This window comes from Anthonomus grandis, chromosome 3 (assembly GCF_022605725.1).
Source record: "Anthonomus grandis grandis chromosome 3, icAntGran1.3, whole genome shotgun sequence".
Classification (NCBI taxonomy): Eukaryota; Metazoa; Arthropoda; class Insecta; order Coleoptera; family Curculionidae; genus Anthonomus; species Anthonomus grandis.
This window is the reverse complement of record NC_065548.1, coordinates 13477368-13497424: the sequence shown is the minus strand read 5'-3', so window position 1 is coordinate 13497424 and position 20057 is coordinate 13477368. Positions and strand designations below refer to the sequence as shown.

The window sequence follows — 20057 nt, the reverse complement described above, 5'->3', positions numbered from 1 at the left end:
CGTCATCAAAACGTCAGTGTACCCCAAGATGGCGAATGTGCGTGACAGTGATACCTCCTTGTGGCTTCACAATAAACTCGGAACATCAAACGATTCCTGGACCGGAGGCTCGATTTGTTCCCAATTAAACGTCGAGGTATTAAGGAACATTAAAGAATGTTTCCCGGACCTTCAAACCCAAGTGAAATTAAAACTTTTGCTCAGTTTCTTCCACATCCCGCGCAGAAACTTGGAAGAGGTATGTTTGTTTTTCAAGGTGTTTAAAAAAAAAATGCTTTCTCTGTTTGTAAACGTTATATAAGTGATGAGCCTGGAAATCTTTTGTACTTTATTTAAAGCCTGGAATGCCGCTTTTGTTGTGTTAACCATTTGATCTTTACCAATCTCGTTTTGTCCTAACAGTATATTTAGAAGTGTTGTGCCAAGCTGTCCTCCCTTTTTTCCAATTAAAAAGTTCTGAACAAACTGATTTTATCAATAAATCATTCTTATTTTATATTTATTTAAAGTTGTCACTGAACTATAAATATGAAAGAGGTCACAGACTTAGCATCAGGAAGGCAGGAACTTCTGCGAAGAACTAACACTAGTTGACTCTCAATAAATTTAAAAAAATACAATGTATTTATCAGTTAATGTCCTCTTTGGTACCCCCATATAATTTTGGGGCTCTCAGTTACTCTAGGGACACTTTCCTTCCTCTCCAGTCTGCCAGAAATACTGTCCAAAAACTCTGGATCATGACACCAACCACAGAAATGGATATCTATACCTAAGCAGCATAAGGCACCCTTAAATTTTAATTACTTTATTAATGATACTATTTTGAGTAGATTAGAGCAAATTACTGATCTTGGTATAACCTTTGACTCTGAATTTACATATGTTCCACACTTCAATAACATAGTCAAGTCAGCCCTGAGAAGGCTTGGGTTCATAATTAGAAGTTCTCAGAGTTTTACTTTGGAATCTACATTAAAACTGCTTTTCTGTTGCTTTGTGAGATCAAAACTGGAGTTTGGCTGCATTATATGGAACCCGCTCTATCAGAATCATGTTGGTCTCCTTGAATCTGTTCAGAGTAGATTTGCTAAGTTTTTGGCCTTCAGGCAGGATGGCATATATCCGGTAAGAGGGTTTGATCATCGGCAACTATTGGAAACGCTTCAATCTACATCCATTACATCTCAGAAGAATGATCTTCTCTGTAAAATTCCTGCATGGGTTACTGAATGGATTCATTGATAGTCCTGTACTTCTTTCTGGTGTACGTTGCATGGTGCCTAGGATTAATGCTAGACATCCCCTAACATTCTTTCTGCCAAGGCCTCATACTAACATCCTGTTGAAATCGCCACTATATACAATATGCGCTGTATTTAATCGGATCTGTCACATGTGCGATATAAATTTCTCTCCGGTTCATGTGATTATCGATATTTTGGTGGATCATTACTCTTGGGATTAGGGCCCATGTGTAGTTATAGTTAGTAGGTATATTGCAGTTAACTTAATTTAATTTTGTTGAATATTTGATTATCTTGTTAAACTTTTATAACTGGGTTTTTATATCATATTAATAGTTATTTGTTCTAATTTTTTGGATAACTTTTGAGAATGTGACTTTACTTTACTCTTTTTCTTTTCTTTTCATTCTTTAAGGTTTGTTTGTGGGTGTTTTTTTTAACTATATTTTTCATTGTTTTGCAACTGTTTCCTGTTATTGGGCAAGTTGCTTGTTGGAAATAAAGGCTTATTATTATAAGGACTATATTATATAATAAAGAAACTAGGACTTTGAGGATAAATGTGAATAAAATTCTTCAGAGCTTTTTATATTACTTCTAAATATTGGTAGGGTGTACAATAGGTAACAAGGAGTTGTATAGCTTTTTTTTTTAAGTTGTTCGACAGCTCTTTTAAGAGTTTGGGTTAGTTGATGTAGAAGCAACATGAAACTGCTGTGTCGAGTGTGTATGTTAATCTCTAACTAGACCTGTACCGGATATTGGACAGGTGTGCCAGAAAATGTTATTTATTTATTAATTCACAAACTAACATGTTTTTGTCTATAAAAACAAAGAAATAGATATATGAACTAATATACATAAGGTGGAAAATAAGTCACCCTAAAATATAAATTTACAAATTAATTACATACAGATTAAAATGCTTAAACCTATACACAAAAAAATACACACAAGACACACCAGTAAAACATGTTATAAATATTAGATGATATCAAAAAGTGAACTTTTTCTTACTTCATCATATGATAGAGAAAAAATTCATTTAATTAAAAAATTGGGTTTTTGCAAAGCAAATTTACCAATTTCACTTTAAAGGATTTTGAGTTTTCAGTTCTTTTGAGTTCAGTTGGTGGCAATGATCTATTTTTTATGCTATAATATAGGAACTTTTATACATATGATGTGACTTGGTAATAGTTATAAAGAGAGCAGGTATATAATTATGTATTTAAAATATTTTTGAGGGGATAGCTGTGAGGCACTTCTACCAGCACAAATTAAATTTTTTAGAAGAACTACTTGATACAATAGAATTTGTATCATCAGATTATAAAATATTTAGGCTTATTGAAACAGACTGGAACACATTAGCCACAGGGACAAGAAATAATAAGAGTCCTAATACACTTCTGTGGGTCCTAACCCCCTCAAACAATATCTGCAAAATCGGATTCATTCCAGTGCAATACCTCAATTATTATCCCGTTTTTTTAATAAAATAGAATGATTTTCCAAATCAAATGATCATGAATAATAAAAGAAGACTCCCAACATAACAGATTTGTCATCTAATCTTTGAATCACAGATTTTACAAGGGATACAATAGCATCTGCAGTGGAGCAGCCTTTTCTGATAATAATAATAATAATAATAATAATAATAATAATAATATCTATATTGCTTTCAAGATCTAATTTAAATAGACAATAGCAACGTCACAAAACGAACAAAATTAAAATTTGATAACATCTACACAGTACATACTGCTAATAAAAATAGTAAGAACAAAAAGATAATGTTGGACATAATATTGGGTGCATTACCTTGAAAAGTCTCTAAGTGTTTAAATGGAATAATTTAATTTTTTGTTTAGGAATCTACTAAGCCTGTTATAAAATGTTTTTCCAAATATTTTAGAAAAAGAGGTCCAATTAAAAATTGGCCTGTAATTTTCAATCATATTGATATCATCCTTTTCATGTATAGGTAGGACAATAGACACTTTCAGTTGCATCCTTCTTAAAATGATGCATTTATGAGGTTCGCGAGGAGAGGAGATATATATTCAGATACTTTAATTAAAGAAAGACATCCTATTATAAAGGCTTATAACAAGGAACAAGGAATATCATTATCACCACTTGCATGATATTAACCGCAAAAACTCATGGACCTCAAGCTCATTAACTGGTTGAAGAAATGTCAAGTTACCACAAGCTACTGCATTACAATGGGAAACAGAAATTGACTGATCATTGGGTCACTTACCCTGTATTTTCAACAAAATAGTGGTTAAATTGTTCAGCTGCAACATTGTAATCAACAATATAATCAGTCAGACTCAAAAAAAAGTACTAATTTGAAACATCTGTCTCTAAGTATGGATAAAACACCGAGGCAACAACAGGAGAATCGAAATTTGAGGGCAGAACTTCAGAGGCGTACGGAGGATGGTGAGTCAAGTCTGAGAATTGTCTACTCCAACGGATCCCAGAAGATTGTGTCCTTGGATAACAATCGTAAACAAAAAAACCAATAGCCTTGTCCAATGGGGATATCTCTGCAATTTACCAGAATGTTCGGGGACTTAATAGCGAAACACACGAATTCTACAAGTCAGTGTCCGGTGGTGATTATCAACTTATATGTGTATCTGAGACTTGGATTCAGGATGGTGTACGGGATCGGGAACTTTTTGAAAATAACTATTTAGTGTATCATAAGGACCGAAATCTCGAGGCTAGATCTCGACAGTAGGCAGTACTCGACAGTACTCGACAGTAGATCTTTCAGAAAAGATCTACTGTCACTAATATGGCTTGTTTCTTGGAAACAGCATATCTAGCTATAAATCAGAAAAGCCAGTTGGATGTACTGTACACAGACATTTCGAAGGCGTTTGATCGGCTGGATCATGGTTTGCTGGCTTTGGCTGGATTTCATCCTTGTCTGGTGGAGTTCTTCATCTCATATCTGACTGGCAGGCTTCAGTATGTTGAATTTAATGGTTTTGGGTCTAAGTATTACGTGGCTTCGAGTGGTGCGCCCCAAGGCAGTAACCTCGCCCCAATGCTGTTCGATCTATTTATTAATGATTTAGTTGATTTTATGGAGAGTTTCTGTCTTTTATTCGCTGATGATCTGAAGTTGTTTCGTATCATTCGTACTATGCTGGACTGCCTGAAGCTGCAAGAGGACATGAATGGGGTCTTTGAATGGTGTGAAAGAAATAAACTACCCCTAAACTGTGACAAATGTAAAAAAATGACAATTTCCATTCTTCATGAAGAGATTTTATACCCATATATATTGAGTGGTTCTCAGTTGCTAGACTGTTCTTCAGTGAAGGATTTGGACTTACTATAATCCCTCGGGTTTATAGTAAGGTCCACTTCTCAATTTAAGAATATATCCAGCTTGACTGTATTGTACAATTCATTGGTAAAGTCTAAATTAATGTATGGCTCTATGTTGTGGTTCCCCATCTATGATGTTCATGTTAACAGACTGGAGTATGTACAGCGCAGATTCTTAAAGTTACTTTCTGTTAAGTTGGATGGAGTATATCCAGTAAGAGGTGTGGAACAGGAGTACCTGCTGAATAGATTCAACTATTTGTCACTAAAGCAAAATACTATTCTCTCTAGTCAGATATTTTTATATAAACTTTGCAATAATAAAATTGATTGTTTTGAGCTCTTAGAGAGGCTACCTCTATTTGTTCCTCCTGCCAATACAAGGAGGCACCATATATTTTATCCCTCTCTTAACTTAACAAATCTGTCCAGCAAAGCTCCACTGTGCCGTGCTTGTACATGGTATAATCAGATGAATGCTATAAATGTCGACATCTTTAGCAGCACTGAATATGTTTTTAAAAAAAGGATGTGTTCCTCTCTTAATTTGAATGATATATTGAGGTGCTTATAACTTGTACTGTTTTAATTTTAATTGTTTTGATTGTCTTGTAATTGGAAATTTTCTTGTTGGACAATAAACTATTTGAATTTGAATATAATTATTATTATTTAAAAAAAAAACTGGATATAACTGCTGTCTAAAAGAACTCAATTAATTATTTACTATCTGCGAAGAAGCGCTGGGTGCTATTAATAATTAGTTTCATATGTTGTTTTAATTTTAGTTTATAGTTTGCCCACATTTGTTCACTATTTGATTTTTTGCAACACATAAACAGAAAACACAGATTTTTGCCTTGCTTTACAATCTCATTGCCAGATTCATAGAAACAATTATCAGCACTATCTTCCTCATTGGACAATTAATCATTCCAAGATTCATGCTATAAGAAATTTTAAAAATGTAATATATTGGCCTCCTTTTTAAAAAAAAAAACTAATAGCTTGAGAGGTAAAGTAACATATTGCATGCAATGGTCAGATAAGTTGCTCTCTATAGTCAAAGCCTTTGTTTTGTGACTGAAGTAAATCTATCAAATGAATTAAAAATATTGTCTATAATTGTGATGATCCTTTTGGAATCCTGGAATAATCCTTTATACAGGATTTGAGACCAAGAGACAGACTATTTATGCTATAATTGGCACCAGCATTATGTAGTAAGCACAAGTAAGCATCAAAATTAATGCTGAATTCTCCACAAACAATATATTATGAGGCACCTTTATCATTTCTGCTTTTAGAGAACAAATCAACCAGAAAGTCATACATAAACTCAAAGAAATTTTGCACATTTGATAAAGGTGGTCGATATATACACACAACATATAAATTGGTTGTAGTAAATGAAATTTTTGCTAGACAATACTCAAACTATAGTTATTAACAAATTAGGTTTCATCTTTGCAGTAGATTGCAACTCTAGAGTAACTGTCAATACTAGCAAAAAAAAATGGGTGTCAAGCTGACAATAATTCCAAAATTGTATCTTTTTTTAAAATATTTTAATTAAAAGTTATTATAGATTTTTTAAATGTATTTTCCTCCTTAAATTGAAGTGGAATATATAATTACTGCATACTTTTTTTAAGTGGAAATCGGAGCTAGAGCAAATACTTGATGTGGCCCTCCAAGATTCTGAATTGTGGGTAGGAATGATTGCAGATGCCTTAAAAACATACCCGTCAAGTGGTTCACTAAATATAGACATTACAGGTTTGTATAATAACATTATTCGAAAGATAACTGTATTAATATTACACTTTTTTTATGCAACAGATGCTGAAGAAGTCAGACAGATTTTCAGTGATTTAATAAATGACCTTAAAAAACATGTTTGGAAGCAAAATGAACACACAATTTTACCAATGGAGTGTCATTATTTAAATAAAAATGCTTTAGTATCAGTGGTAAATCAAAATTATTATTTTTGTATACTGGTTGGTAATTTTTTTGATGTGATTTTAGGTTGGTCACAGGCCAGAACCAATAAAACACTTTACAATAAAGAAAAAGCCAAAATCCTTCCTTCTTAGGGCCGATTTACTCCAAAAGTCATCAGATGCAGCTTCCAACTTAAAAAAAGCGAGCGCCCCCGTTATTCCTGTTAGATCGAGGGGCATGCCCAGAAAAATGACTGATACCAGTAAGAGTTTTGAAGCCAAATTGCTTTTATTTCCTATAATGGAATTATTTTAGCACCCTTAAAAGGCATACCCAGCAGGGTACCAACTTCAGGGTTCAGATCTAATACCCTTAGCACCAGCATGACCAATAGGCCTCCACTGACAAGAATTCCCTCTGGTAGAAAAGAGGGTGGTGTAAAGTTGTTGGATATTGCAGATCAGCCTTTAGGATATGCTGCTGCGAAAAAAAGGAAAAAGCAGCAAGGTATGATTATTCAAGTCCCCTAAATAGTGTCTAAATATGTGTTACAAAAATTGGACTTTTTATTGTAGAAATGGAAGAAAACCAAGCAAAAAAAGCCCTTCAAGAGAACCAACCTGGTCTACAAAGCCCGCCATTGGTCAAAAAAGAGCCTGCAAGCACTCCGGATTATGCGGCGGGCTTGGGAAATGCCACGCCCGCTTATGCGCCGGCCACACCTCAACCCACTGTCACTCCCACAGGTAAAATTCTAAATAGTTTTCATTTATTTATTTTTCAAATTCTATATTACTAAGGTTCAACAATGAACATAGTATGCGTCAATCTTAAGCTTAATCTAGGTATAAAATAGTACTTTTAAAATCATTATTAAATCAAACAGAACATATACTTATTAAAAAATCACAACAATACTTATTAAAGCCAAGATAAAAAATTACAAAAAAAATACTCTAATACTACAAACATGATGAAAACAAAGAAACCTTGTTGGTCTCTGAGAAGAATGGATGAGATTTTTTTATATGATACTACAAACTAAATACATATGGACCAAACATGCTTATAAATCTTGTTGAAAGATTTAAGCAGAAAAAATCATTATAGCAATATAAAGGATTATCTAAAAGGAGTTGCTTTTTTATTTAAATTTATTAATTTGAATATTGGTATATTTATTTATATAATATCAAAATCTAGAAGATGTTTAATAATTATTTGTTAAAAATAACCTAAACATTCGATAAAATCTCACTAAGCATTTAGATGTTTTGAACATCTGTATGTCCCATATATTCAAAAGTTCTCTAATATTTTTATTAGAAAACTATGTTAGTATTATTTTATGGATCCATAAATAAGCATCCATAACAAGACTAACTAAATAAAATAATATACATTCAAAAAAGATCCATTTTTAACAATTAATTGTGAGTGAATAATTTTTCATCCTGATTCTATTTTTCAAAAACTATTTGCTTGTTAAATTGATTTATATTTTTGTAGCATCTAATTGATATACATATTATACATAATATGATTTTGGACCAATATAATTAATATACTTAAAATTCAAAGTACTATTACTAAGGGGAAGTGAAATCTGTCTCATCTGTTAGACTCTTGTGTTGTGATTGTGTGTCCTAGTCATATAGAAAGTATTTCTAGGTTCATGTATGTAATTACAAATGTTAAACACATACATGGACCTTCCAAGATTCCAAGATTTACATTGAAAAGAAGTTCTGTTGGGTACAATCTATATTGTTTATATATAAATTTAAGAATGTATTTTTGAATTATATTTACCTGGTATAAAGCATTATTGTAGAGTCCTTTCTAAACCAAAATACCATATGTCAGATTCAACTAGTGATTTATAAACTAACCAAATTGCTCCTAATTAAAAAGCCCATAAACAGATAAAATTTCTGTATTAAAATGCGTATTTTCTTTGACACACAATCAATATGAAGTTGCCACAGATGTTCAATCAATTATATATGATCACTTATGATTTCCAAATATTTGAAAATTATGATTTTAAAATATGTGCTGCTTCTTTGATACTATGTGTTCCAATATCAATGAAGTTATATAGGCTTAGTTAGGGAAAAGGTACATGGTTTAGTTTTAACAAAACATACATGGTTTTTGTCAAATTTAAACTTAATTTTTAACTTTCTCCCAAGACTCCTCTGATCTGCAGTATCATCAGCATAAGAAATGACTAAGCCCTTAGTTCTCAACTTCAACAATGAATTAATATAAACGTTCACAAACAACAATATGCTCAGTATAATTTTTATATTTTTGGTGATTTTAACATTGCGGATGCCTTTTGGGAGAATGATGATCCTGGGGTATTTCTAAAATATTCATGGTTAGTTAAGTTACTAAGTAATAATGTCCAATTTTTTATTTTTGTTATATAATTTTTTTGTAATAGGTTTGATCTCATATATCAAATAAATATATAATCATATTATGAAAAGTATTGAACCCAAAACAATGCAATTCAATTCTATTTAGTCTAACTATTTGTAGCCTTTCCGAAAATAGTTTTTGAATAATAGTAAAGAAATAGTCCATACTTGCAGTGGAGTTGTAGGTTAGGGTAAAATGAAAATCCTGCAGTCTCACTCCAATTATTTATTAAACATTTAGTTATTTAAAATTCCCTACATGTTTCGGACACAGTGGTGTCCATCATCAGGGGTACTAAAAGGAAATAGTTCTGAAAAAAAGCCAGACACAGAAAAAACTTAAAAAGTTAATATAAGGTACACTTGCAAAGGTTTAAAATTGGTATTAAATATACGCCCCAGGGTTTGATGCCTTTGATTTATTTAAATTCAAGTTATTGACTACTTCAGTTATTAAAGTGTAGAAACCATTGATTCTTTGACATAATTTTATTATGATTTAAAAACTGTATTAATCTGTTCTTGATGCATTTTTCCAGAATCTTTCCAAAATTACTGATAACACTAACATTATTGAGCGATACTTATATCTCAAGACTCCTTGACCCTAGCCAATTAGGAAAAAAAATTCATACCCAAAATGGCAACGAGAAATAGTCTAAAAATATGTTTAACTTTGCATACAATAAAAATACAAATTTAAAATTTCACCAATATTACTACATTAAGATTTAAGTTTGATAATGCCATTGAAAAGCTGATAAAATTTTTAATGAAATCGGTTTTATCCAAATTTTTATTAGATCAATAATAAGGTTGAGGTTAACAAATGTTGTCATATTTAAATTGCTTTAAATGTCTTTTACACTTCTTAACCAATTTTAATGAACAAGGTATCATATGAAATATAATCTACAATAGGTAACACAGCAAGAAGAAAATTTTCAGACAAATTACGCACTTTCAAAATGTTTTCTATCATTCTGAAAACACCGGTACAGCATTTGTTGTGTTGACGAGACAGCAGTTTTAATTTTCGCCGCGGATATGCTCTTTATAGCCGTTCTCCCGGTTATATTTTTTCATGTTGTTGGTCGTGTTTCGAAAACGGGATCTTTTATTCTTCCCTATAAATAAAAAACGAGACAAGTTAAGTCTGAAGACCTGGAAGGGCAAGGAAATAAACTTCCTCTTCCAATCCACCTGAAAGGGAACTGCAGGTCAAGGTAGTGACGCACCTGGTTCGCCAAATGGGCAGGACACCCATCGTATTAAAATCATAAATTTCTTGTCATGAGGGTGAAAAATTGAAGGTATAATTCACCATTTAGAGTTCTATAAAAAATAAAAGGGCCGATCTTTCCTTCAACAAGTGCACCATATATTCAGTGTGCAACGATGTTGATGGTCAACTTCATGCTTACAGTAAGGATTATTATCACACCAGTAATGGATGTTGTGCAGAAGCAGCACTCTCTAACTCAATAAACATAGAAATAGACAAGAAAAAATATAGAAAGAAAATATCTTTCTATGCGCGATTAGCACTCGCTAACCTTTTCTCTGTGTCACTCGGCATCGTTCGGCTTTAGACATTCTTATACTACCCAATCTACAAACATTAGCCTATTTTTATAGCTAATGGGATTTTTCACAGCCCCCAATGTCAATTACTGAAATGTCATTCGACATTATCGATCTTTTAAGTAATAAGTATGCTTTGTTATTGTTTCTGTTTTCATTCTATATCCATAAGGGATGCCGATAAGGGAAAAGTTTTCTTATAGATTTTTGAAGTAATTTTAGGTATCAATAAGACGGCGAATTTTATGATGGATCCTCCTAATTTTATCTTATATCTTTCCTAGTGTGTATTTATAATAGCTTAATATATTTTCTTTTTTTTTATTTAAATATATTTACTATTAAATTTTTATTTTAATATTTGTCTTAAAATATAGATTTAAGATAATAATATTATTAATTTTGCCTTAGAAATGGAAGAGAAAGAACAAACGATTGAATTAAGGATAAAAGGGTTATATATATAATATTTTCAAAATTTGTGAAGAGTAATAAAACCCATTTTATTCCCTTCTGTGGAATCACTGGGAATTTCCCAATTTCGGGGCGTAAATAAGCGTGGATAAACTATATGGCCTTATAAACTTAATGATCGTTTTAAACCTGAAAAAAGTAGTTAACAAATTATAGTTCACTCAAAGATATACCGTTGATCTTTTAACCGCAATAAAACCCTAATTATCTGTTGTAACCAAGTGATTTAAGTAAGTAATTTTTTTGTGGACTTTTATGGTTTAACATTTTCTAATAAAATACTATTCTTTATTTAATTAGTAAGTTTCATTTAGAATAACTTTCAAGCCGACCCTATTCCCTTTATCACTTCTTAAAAACGTTGGTCCTTGCACAATGGGGCTTAATGGTCTAATATGAGAATTCGTTGATTTTCAAATCTGCTACAGAAACATCCCCACAACAAAGATAAATACATCTCTTTTTCAATGTACTAAAAAGACACGAAAGTAATAGCAAGACCATACAACCTCTTTCTATATTTCTATTCCGAAGGTTGCCGACGGCAACCCGAACTCTACCCGATCGAAGCCAGTTGCGATTGAGAGTAGAGTTTAGACTTTTTTTCTATAATAGAAAGAAATTTTCTTTCTATCGAGTTAGGAGAGTTCGCTCGCAGGTTTACTGTATTATTACTGGTAAATGAGGCTTCACCTGTCCAAAGTACTTCATCCAACAAACGACGACCGTTCTTCTCAATCAAGAATCGCTTTTTAACATGATAAGGAATGATAATAATTTAAGCGGTTGACGAAATCTGCGTCCAGTAAAGCCTGGTGCAAAACAATATGGTAGCGATGCATGTTAAAATCCATCAAAATTTTATGAATGAAACCAACTGAAAGTTGGAACCAAATTCGTGGAAATTTCGCGAATACTAGCATGAGGGTCAACATTTATATATGATAAAACGTTTATGATATACGTCTCATTCGTCTCGAACCTTATTTGAGTCGAAGTTGGTTGGACTGATGCGTCCGATTAGGGTACTGCAAAGCTTACTATCAATAAGCACTCAAAATACACACGTAATGTGTATTTTTAATTAACTTTCTTCGAGGAAGAAAGTTAATTAAATTTTTCTTGTTGAATTTTAGTCAATTACCTTTACGTTTTGCGTTCTTCTCAAAACCGATGGCTTGGGAAATTTACTTTTAATAAACTTTTTCACATTTTTTTTTTCAGCGTGAACAAATTGAATGCCTCTTTCTTGTAACGTTTTTGCGTTTATTATTAACAGTTATTTGGCAACAACAAACGAATAAAGATATCGATATGTGATATTCGCCAAAATGGAGATTTTATAATTTGTAAGATCAATCGTTCCCGTCCATTTGAAATTTTAGAAACATTTCAGGAAAAACCTAACAGTGAATAGTTCCATCTAATTTCTTTTTTGAAAACTAACTTATGTTACTGCAAAAATCCATTAAAAGAGATGAAAATTATTTTTCATATGACACCATGGTCATTAAAATTGGTTAAGAAGTGTACAAGATATAGCGATTTTAAAGACATGACAACATTTATTTGTTTCTTCGACCCTTATTATTGATCGAATGAAAATTTGGCTTAAAACGAAGTCACGTAAAATTTACTCAGCTTTCCAATAGCCAAAGGTTAAGGGTTCTTGAGATATAGATAGTAACCCTTAACTGAACACCGTATATAATGACTACTACAAAAATGAGGCATGTCATACAAATTATCAAAAATAAGACCAGTAACATTTTTTTATGTTTATTTTAGCAGTATGTTCCTCACTCTCATAGGTTGCATCTTTTATTATTTTATAGAGGGCTTTTATATCATTCCTATTAACATTAATTTGATTTCTGTAATAGTCATTCTTTTATTTATGAATAAGTTTAGTATACATTGTAAATAAAATTTTATTATTTGTTTTTAGCAACGACGCCATCAAATATCAACTCTCCGCCGGCGACGCCAGCGACCCCAAGTGTCGCGAAGGCGACGCCCGTGGTGACACAATTGACGCCGCCGACGCCCCAGGCCGCCTCGATTACGCCCCCGACACCGCAGTTACAATCGACCGCTGCACCGGTGCAACATATACAGCTGCAACCGGCCCAACAGGTCAGTTTTCTGCAATATTTCGAAATTTCGATTTTTTTATCGCCCTCAGGGCTGTAAATTTTCAATTTTTTATTTTAGCCTCAACAAACCCAGCAAGCAGTGGCACCTCAGTTGGTCACCCCGCAATACATTACCACTCAGACCTTAAGGCCAGTGCCTCCGTTGCTCGCGACGGCTCCAAATGGTCAAAGAACTATTATTACTACCGGTAAAATAAATTGTTTTTGCTTGTTTTAGAATTGTTTCGTAATTGTTTGTGTTTTAGACCAAACGAGCAGTCTACAGCCTCAACAGATCATCGCGGGAACGCCGGTGGTGGTTACCCAAAGGGCTGCACAACCACAGCAGCAGCAATCGCAACAGACTGTTACGCATATAAGGCTACAGCCCCAGCCGGCTAATCATTTGCAGAAGAGGGGACTTGCTCTTACGGTAAGAAGTATTTCCAATTTTTCAGTGTGGATTAAGATATTTGGAAATATCTAGCATGAAAACTATAAACTATAGAAAATATGCCAAATATTCTGATTTAATACATAAGTATGAAATGCTAATTACCTATTGATCAAATATTAAATGTTTTCAAGAGAAAAATCAATCAAATATTACTGCTAAATAAAATAAGGCATATGTTTGCTATTTTTTTTAACTTGTTTTGGGAATAATTATTTAAGTTCAGTGAATAATGGTCTAAAAATGAATTTAATGGATATTTTCGATGCAATTGAAGTCTTAAAATCTCATATAAAGTCCAAGAAGAGAGCATTATTTTTCAATTTATAGGTAAATATGTTTATTATATTCAATATGGGTTTATTAAGTAAAGTAGCGCGTTAAACCCAACAGTAGATTTAATTTTAAAAAAAGATTTTTTTTTTAAATTGGTGTTGAGCTAGATAGCAGAGGAACTGATGTATTTATAGATTTAAAGAAGGCAATTGATTTGGTTAATTTTGATATATTGCTTAAAAAATTTTGGCATTTAAGGAATTATTTACAATTTGTGGAGCACCACAGGGATCTGTGCTTGGACCCCTGCTATACTCCCTATATGTAGTTAGGTTAAGAGTGGCAGCGTTAAAAGCGCAATTCTATGCTATGGTTACAATGAAAAACTATTAGAAAACAAATAAATTAAGCAATACAAATTAATCAAACCAGATGTATACAGAGCAATTTTATTTTAAAAGCTTAGCAGAGCGCTTTCGGCATATGAGCCATCATCATAATCACCCATCAATAGTCATCAGTACTGTTCGTCCTATTTAGTGTTCTGTATAGTCTTAAGTGTGTCTAAATGTTATGCATAATTTTAATAATATCAAATGTGTTCCCACTATGGTAACCTTCTGGGCTTAACTGACAAGTGAGTACATTCCATTCGATCACCTTTAACTATAATGTTTTTTACGCATATAACACCCAACTTATTTCAGTTAGCACTGATGATGGCTCATACGCCGAAAGCGCTCTGCTAAGCTTTTTAAAATAAAATTCCTCTGAATCCATCTGGTTTGATTAATTTGTATTGTCCTTCGAGCAACACAGCCACTTCCCTCTTTTAAATAAATTAAGGTCTTTTAGAATACTCGAACTGGTTGTTACGTAATAATTTTAAGATTAATATAAATAAAATAAATTACCTAATATTTAAACCAAAAAATTCAATTATTTAAGAATCAGTACTTAAAATTAAAAATATAATTTTAAATTACCTGTGCCTCCTATATATCGTTCTAATATTAAATATAAACCTTAATTGGAAAGAACTTTTTTTCACGTTGTATTAATAATAAAAAGAATCCAATGATAGGAGCTATATATAGATGTACAAGCTATATAAATTACAAAACCCAAATGTGTATATTTAGAGCATATCTTTGAGCCACTTTAGATACTTCGATTATTGGGTACTTGTGAAAAAACAGAATTTGAAAAGAATACATGCATTACAGAACAAGAGCTTAAAGATTTTATTTGAATTCAACACACAGATTATATAATTTACATGTAATATAATTTACATGAACACAGTTTATATAATATATTAAAGGTGTTTAAACTGGATAAATTATTAAATCTAAAACTATAAATAAAAAAAAATAAAGGCCTTTAAAATCCATTTTTTCAAGTTTTTAAACAATATAAAATGTTACCACAGGATATAAAAGAATCTCGGAACGTTAGTATATTTATACTAAGACTGAAACAATTTAACGGAGTAACATCTTATATAGAAGAAAATAAATAAAGACAAAATATAAAATAATGAAATAGTTGGAGTATCTTTATTTTTTTTTTTTTGTTAATTTGGATCAACATTTTTTAAATCTAACCTTATAACAGCCTTCCAAGAGGGTTATTATAAACGTTTTTAAATATTGCAGTAATAGTCTAATAGATTAAGATAATCTTCTTCTAAATTTTAAAGTACTTAATAGAGAAATGTGGAGTTTTTAGATTTTATGGTTGCTTCTTGCTGTTTCCTATAATATTTTTTAAATTCTTAAATGTTGGAATAACATATTCAGAACCACACAGAATTGTAGTATAGGTTTAAACTGACTGTTGAAGAAAGAAATTTTGTCCGGAGACTAATTCTTTACTAGTTGCGATAAACATTAGCTTTTTTATAAGGACATAACTACATAACTACAGCAACGTTGTGAATATTTACTTGTTTAATATATATAAAGTATATAAGTCTCAGATCTTTACCGGTACCGTTGATTGAATATTTGGGAAGATACGCAATCCTGTGTTAAAAAGTGTACTCAGTCGACTATCGGATTGCCGTTCAGTTTCGTGCACCGTGTGATGCTGCCACGAAGCGTCAAATCTAGGAACGATTTATCTTAGCTGCGTGGACTTGGCTTTTGGCTTCTTTGAGTCAGGTTTTTAACGACACGACGCTGAAATCTCCGGTTACGCGGCCGTGTTGGATATTTTTTTAAGATATGGGATGATGCTGCCAACCATGTTTTTATTATTTTTTTTGAACATACAGCACGGTGTCATTTATGTGGTGGTCAAGTGATAAGTGATATACTTAAGGATGGAGGCATATTGATTTCTTAAAAGTTAAATTTTAAAAACAAATAATTACTTACCAAAATATGTTTTTGAGACAAAAATTAATACAAAAATATATATAAAAAGCTATTTTTACAAAATTACCAACAAAGTTTAATACAAGTTATAATTCCAACAAACATTATGTTTCCTCCATTTTGTGTTCAAGAGGGTCAAGTTTTCAAATAAAAAGCCCGTTGCACTTTATTAACTAAAAACTAATATACAAAAAATATGTGGAACAAATTTTAAGATATAAGTACATAGGTTTCACGTAAATATTATAAAGAATAATTGAAATAATTCATAAGACTTAATACCGATGGTAATATAACTTCTTGATCAATAATTTTTTGTAAAAAGTCCCCCATTTTGTTATGTGATTCAATATCTGAAAAATTGTGCAGCGTAGTGAGATCTGTAAAGTAAGGGGTTGTGAGTTAGGATGTTAATAAAAATAGAAAATAGGTCACATTTTAAGTATTAAGCGACACAGGAAAATTCTCAATTACCAGTTGTTACAACTATACTTAAAACTATAAAAAGATACCTAGTAACAAAAAAAAAACATTTTGTTTAAAGACCCCGCATCACGGTTATACAGGACGTCAATAGAGGTGGTATAATTAGAGGAAAGTTAAGCAATATAGTGTCCTTTTATAATAAAATCTAAATACTTCCTAAATTTTGCAAAAAACTGAAATTTGGCAAAATCATTTTATTTTTTTTTCTGGCGTTATTTCAAAATATATGACAAAAGTATTTATTAAATGAATAAATTATTGTGACCACTTTTCCTGGCCTATACGATGACACCTTTAAATTTAAAATACGACGTTCTGTCTTTAAAGAGCCATCATCAACTTGTTTTGTTTTTCTTTGTCGGCGCTATATTGACCATTTGCAGTTTAACGACACGGGAATCTTTGGGCGCTCGGCCGTTTTGTTATTTTTTTAAGACAAGGGCGATGATGATAACAGCGCTTTTATTTATTTTGTTATTGCCGATATTTAAATGCGCTGTGATCTCGCATAAATAACTAGATAAATGTGGTGGTCAAGTAATGTATTGGAAGGTGCTATCTCTTACAACTTAAATTTTATAAACAAATAATTACTTACCAAAATCCTTTTTTGAGACAAAAATAAATAAATAAAAACAAAATAAAAATTCAATAAGCTTTTATTTAGTAATTAGACAATTAACAAAAATATTAAATAAAGGTGATGATATAGGTAGGGTTCACGTAAATATAAAGAGTAAATTCAATAATTAAAGATTTAATATCTATATACGGTACTATAGTTTTTTAGAATCAATAATTTTTTGCAAAAAGTAGCCTGTAATGTATTTTTGACAATACGGGTTTGTGAAACCAGCCAATATCTCAATAACTGTGTAGTGTAGTGAGATCTGTGAAGTACACATATTTTGGACAAAAATATTGAAAAATAGATACCTTTAACTGAAATTAATATAAAAATAAAATCGCAAAATTTAAAAGGTTTTGAGTAAGGGTGTAACAACACTATAAAATATAGAAAATAGGCCACATTTTAATTTGCAATACAGGCAAACACTTAATTACTAATTCTTAAAACTAGAAAAAGTTAATAAGAAAAAAAATAAATATTTTGTTTAACAGTATGAAGGGTCTCATCGCGATTATACAGGATGTCCAAAGTAAGGATGAGCAGTAAATGGTTTAATTAGGGGAAAGTTGCGCAATATAAATGCAATGATTGAATAAGTGCAATCTAAGAATTGGAAAAATGCCAAATACTTATATTTAGGAAAAAGGTGAAATTTGGCAAAATGGTTTTTTATTTTTTTCTGGCGTTATTTGAAAATATAAAATAAAATCATTTATACATTGTTGTAAACACTTTCTCTCATTTACAAGTTAATATCTTTAACTTTTAAATACGACGTTCCTTCTTTAGAGAGTCATAATCAACTTTGTTTCTTCTTGTCGACGCCATGTTGGCCATTTGCAGTTTTGAATAACCCTTTTAATTACTTTTTCAACGAGGTAATGGTACCTACTTGTTGACATGGTACTTCTATGATATAAAATAGGCACATTAATTGACATATTACTAACACATAATTTAAAAACAATACACTATAGTGGGTTCAACATCACAAATTCTAACCTTTACATCTCTACTAAAAACTAATTATATACTATTGGCCTATTCCTAACTATCTTCAAAAAATTCTAATGCTATAAAAATACTTGCTATTAAGAAGTTTCGTTAAGGACTTTTTAAAGCGAGGAGAACTTCTAGAGACTTTTATGACATTTGGAAAATGATTAAAAATTTTTATGCTCAAGTAAATAAGAGAATTCTTAGTTCACTTTTCGGGATTGGCATTAGAATATTGTATTCTTTTCTGATATTATAATGTTTTAAGGAGCCATTATTTTGAAGATACAATTTATATTTTTTATATATTAGGCAAGCAGACTCAACAATAAACAAGCAACACAAGGAAAGTATCTTTAAATAGGGGTCTGCATGTCCTGTGGAGATTTATGACACATATATTTAATGGCTCGTTTTTTAAAAACAAACATCGAGTCAAAAAGCCGTTTACTAATGCAACTCCAAAATGTTCTTCCATACTGTAGGTATTTTTGTATGAAAGTAAGTTCCAACTTTCAACAAAAAAAAAATAGACCGCTTTTGCAGATATCAATCTCAGTTCATTTAAAACCACTCTAACAGCATAACATCGTCTAGCCAGTTTTTGCCTCCTGACATATCTCCATTAAACTTAGGTTTATGATCGATAACAATTCCAAGAATCTGTTAAAATTATTCACTTCCAATTCTTTGTTGTGAATCATGAACTGCTCTGAACATAAAAACTTAACAATTAAGTCTTATCTATATTTAAAGACAACAAATTAGCATCAAACCACTGTTTAATCATTAATAAATCTTTAGAAATTGTTTTTGTTAATGTGCTTTTATTATTGTCTGCCCATAAGATAGTGGTGTCATCTGCAAAAATAGTGAAGAATCCTCTTATCTGGAGAGACGCCAGGTCATTTATATACAATAGAAATAAAATAGGACCGAGAAACGAACCCTGCTTACTACACAAAGTTCAGACAAACTGCCATTTGGCCAAACAAACTTTTTTCTGTCTAACGAAACAAAATTTTAACCATTCTAGAGCAACTCCCCTAAACCCATATCTAGAAGGCTTACCGAGCATTCCATGGTTGACACTGTCAAAGTCTTTAGAGAAGTCGCAGAATACCGCTGCAGCAAAGTGACCTTCTAGAAGCTCAAATATAATCTCTCCAGGAATGAAAACATTACTCGACATTCATTTAATATGTTATTTTTTTTAATTAGGAAAGCTACCATTCGTACTATAACCAGTTTCTCAATAACTTTAAAGGCTTTTAAGGCTTTATTTTTATCTTTTTCATGAATGAATTTCATCATGAAAACAATTATTGAAAATACTTAAAACACTAAAGACCATAAACATAATATATTGATTTAAAATTTTCTTAAAGTAAAAAAAAAGAAAAAGAGAAAATGGCTCTCATAGACATGAATAGACAATATCTTTAAGAGTTCGGATTGATTTTTGTAGATAAAATAGATAATTTTCTGTGAGGTTTATAATTAGATTTTTTTAAAGATTTTCTAATAGATTTTGAGATTCCCATTTTAGGTTATTATAAATCAAAGTCTTAATTAATAAATGCAAAAATTTATCAATATGCTGTGGACATAGGTTTGGTTTATTTATATTTATTTTATCTCGTAATATTTTATTAAT

The 20057-nt window shown here is 31.3% G+C and overlaps 1 protein-coding gene across 1 annotated transcript in view; it reads left to right on the top strand.

The window, feature by feature from the left end:
* Positions 1-20057, top strand: part of LOC126733945 (negative elongation factor A) — a 36372-nt gene continuing 16315 nt past the window's right edge. The window contains exons 1-9 of the mRNA XM_050437435.1: positions 1-238; positions 6263-6386; positions 6450-6580; positions 6639-6816; positions 6870-7061; positions 7130-7300; positions 12990-13177; positions 13256-13385; positions 13443-13609. Of these exons, the coding sequence (XP_050293392.1) occupies positions 29-238; positions 6263-6386; positions 6450-6580; positions 6639-6816; positions 6870-7061; positions 7130-7300; positions 12990-13177; positions 13256-13385; positions 13443-13609 (1491 nt within the window). The 5' untranslated portion in view covers positions 1-28. The remainder of the gene's footprint in view (positions 239-6262; positions 6387-6449; positions 6581-6638; positions 6817-6869; positions 7062-7129; positions 7301-12989; positions 13178-13255; positions 13386-13442; positions 13610-20057) is intronic.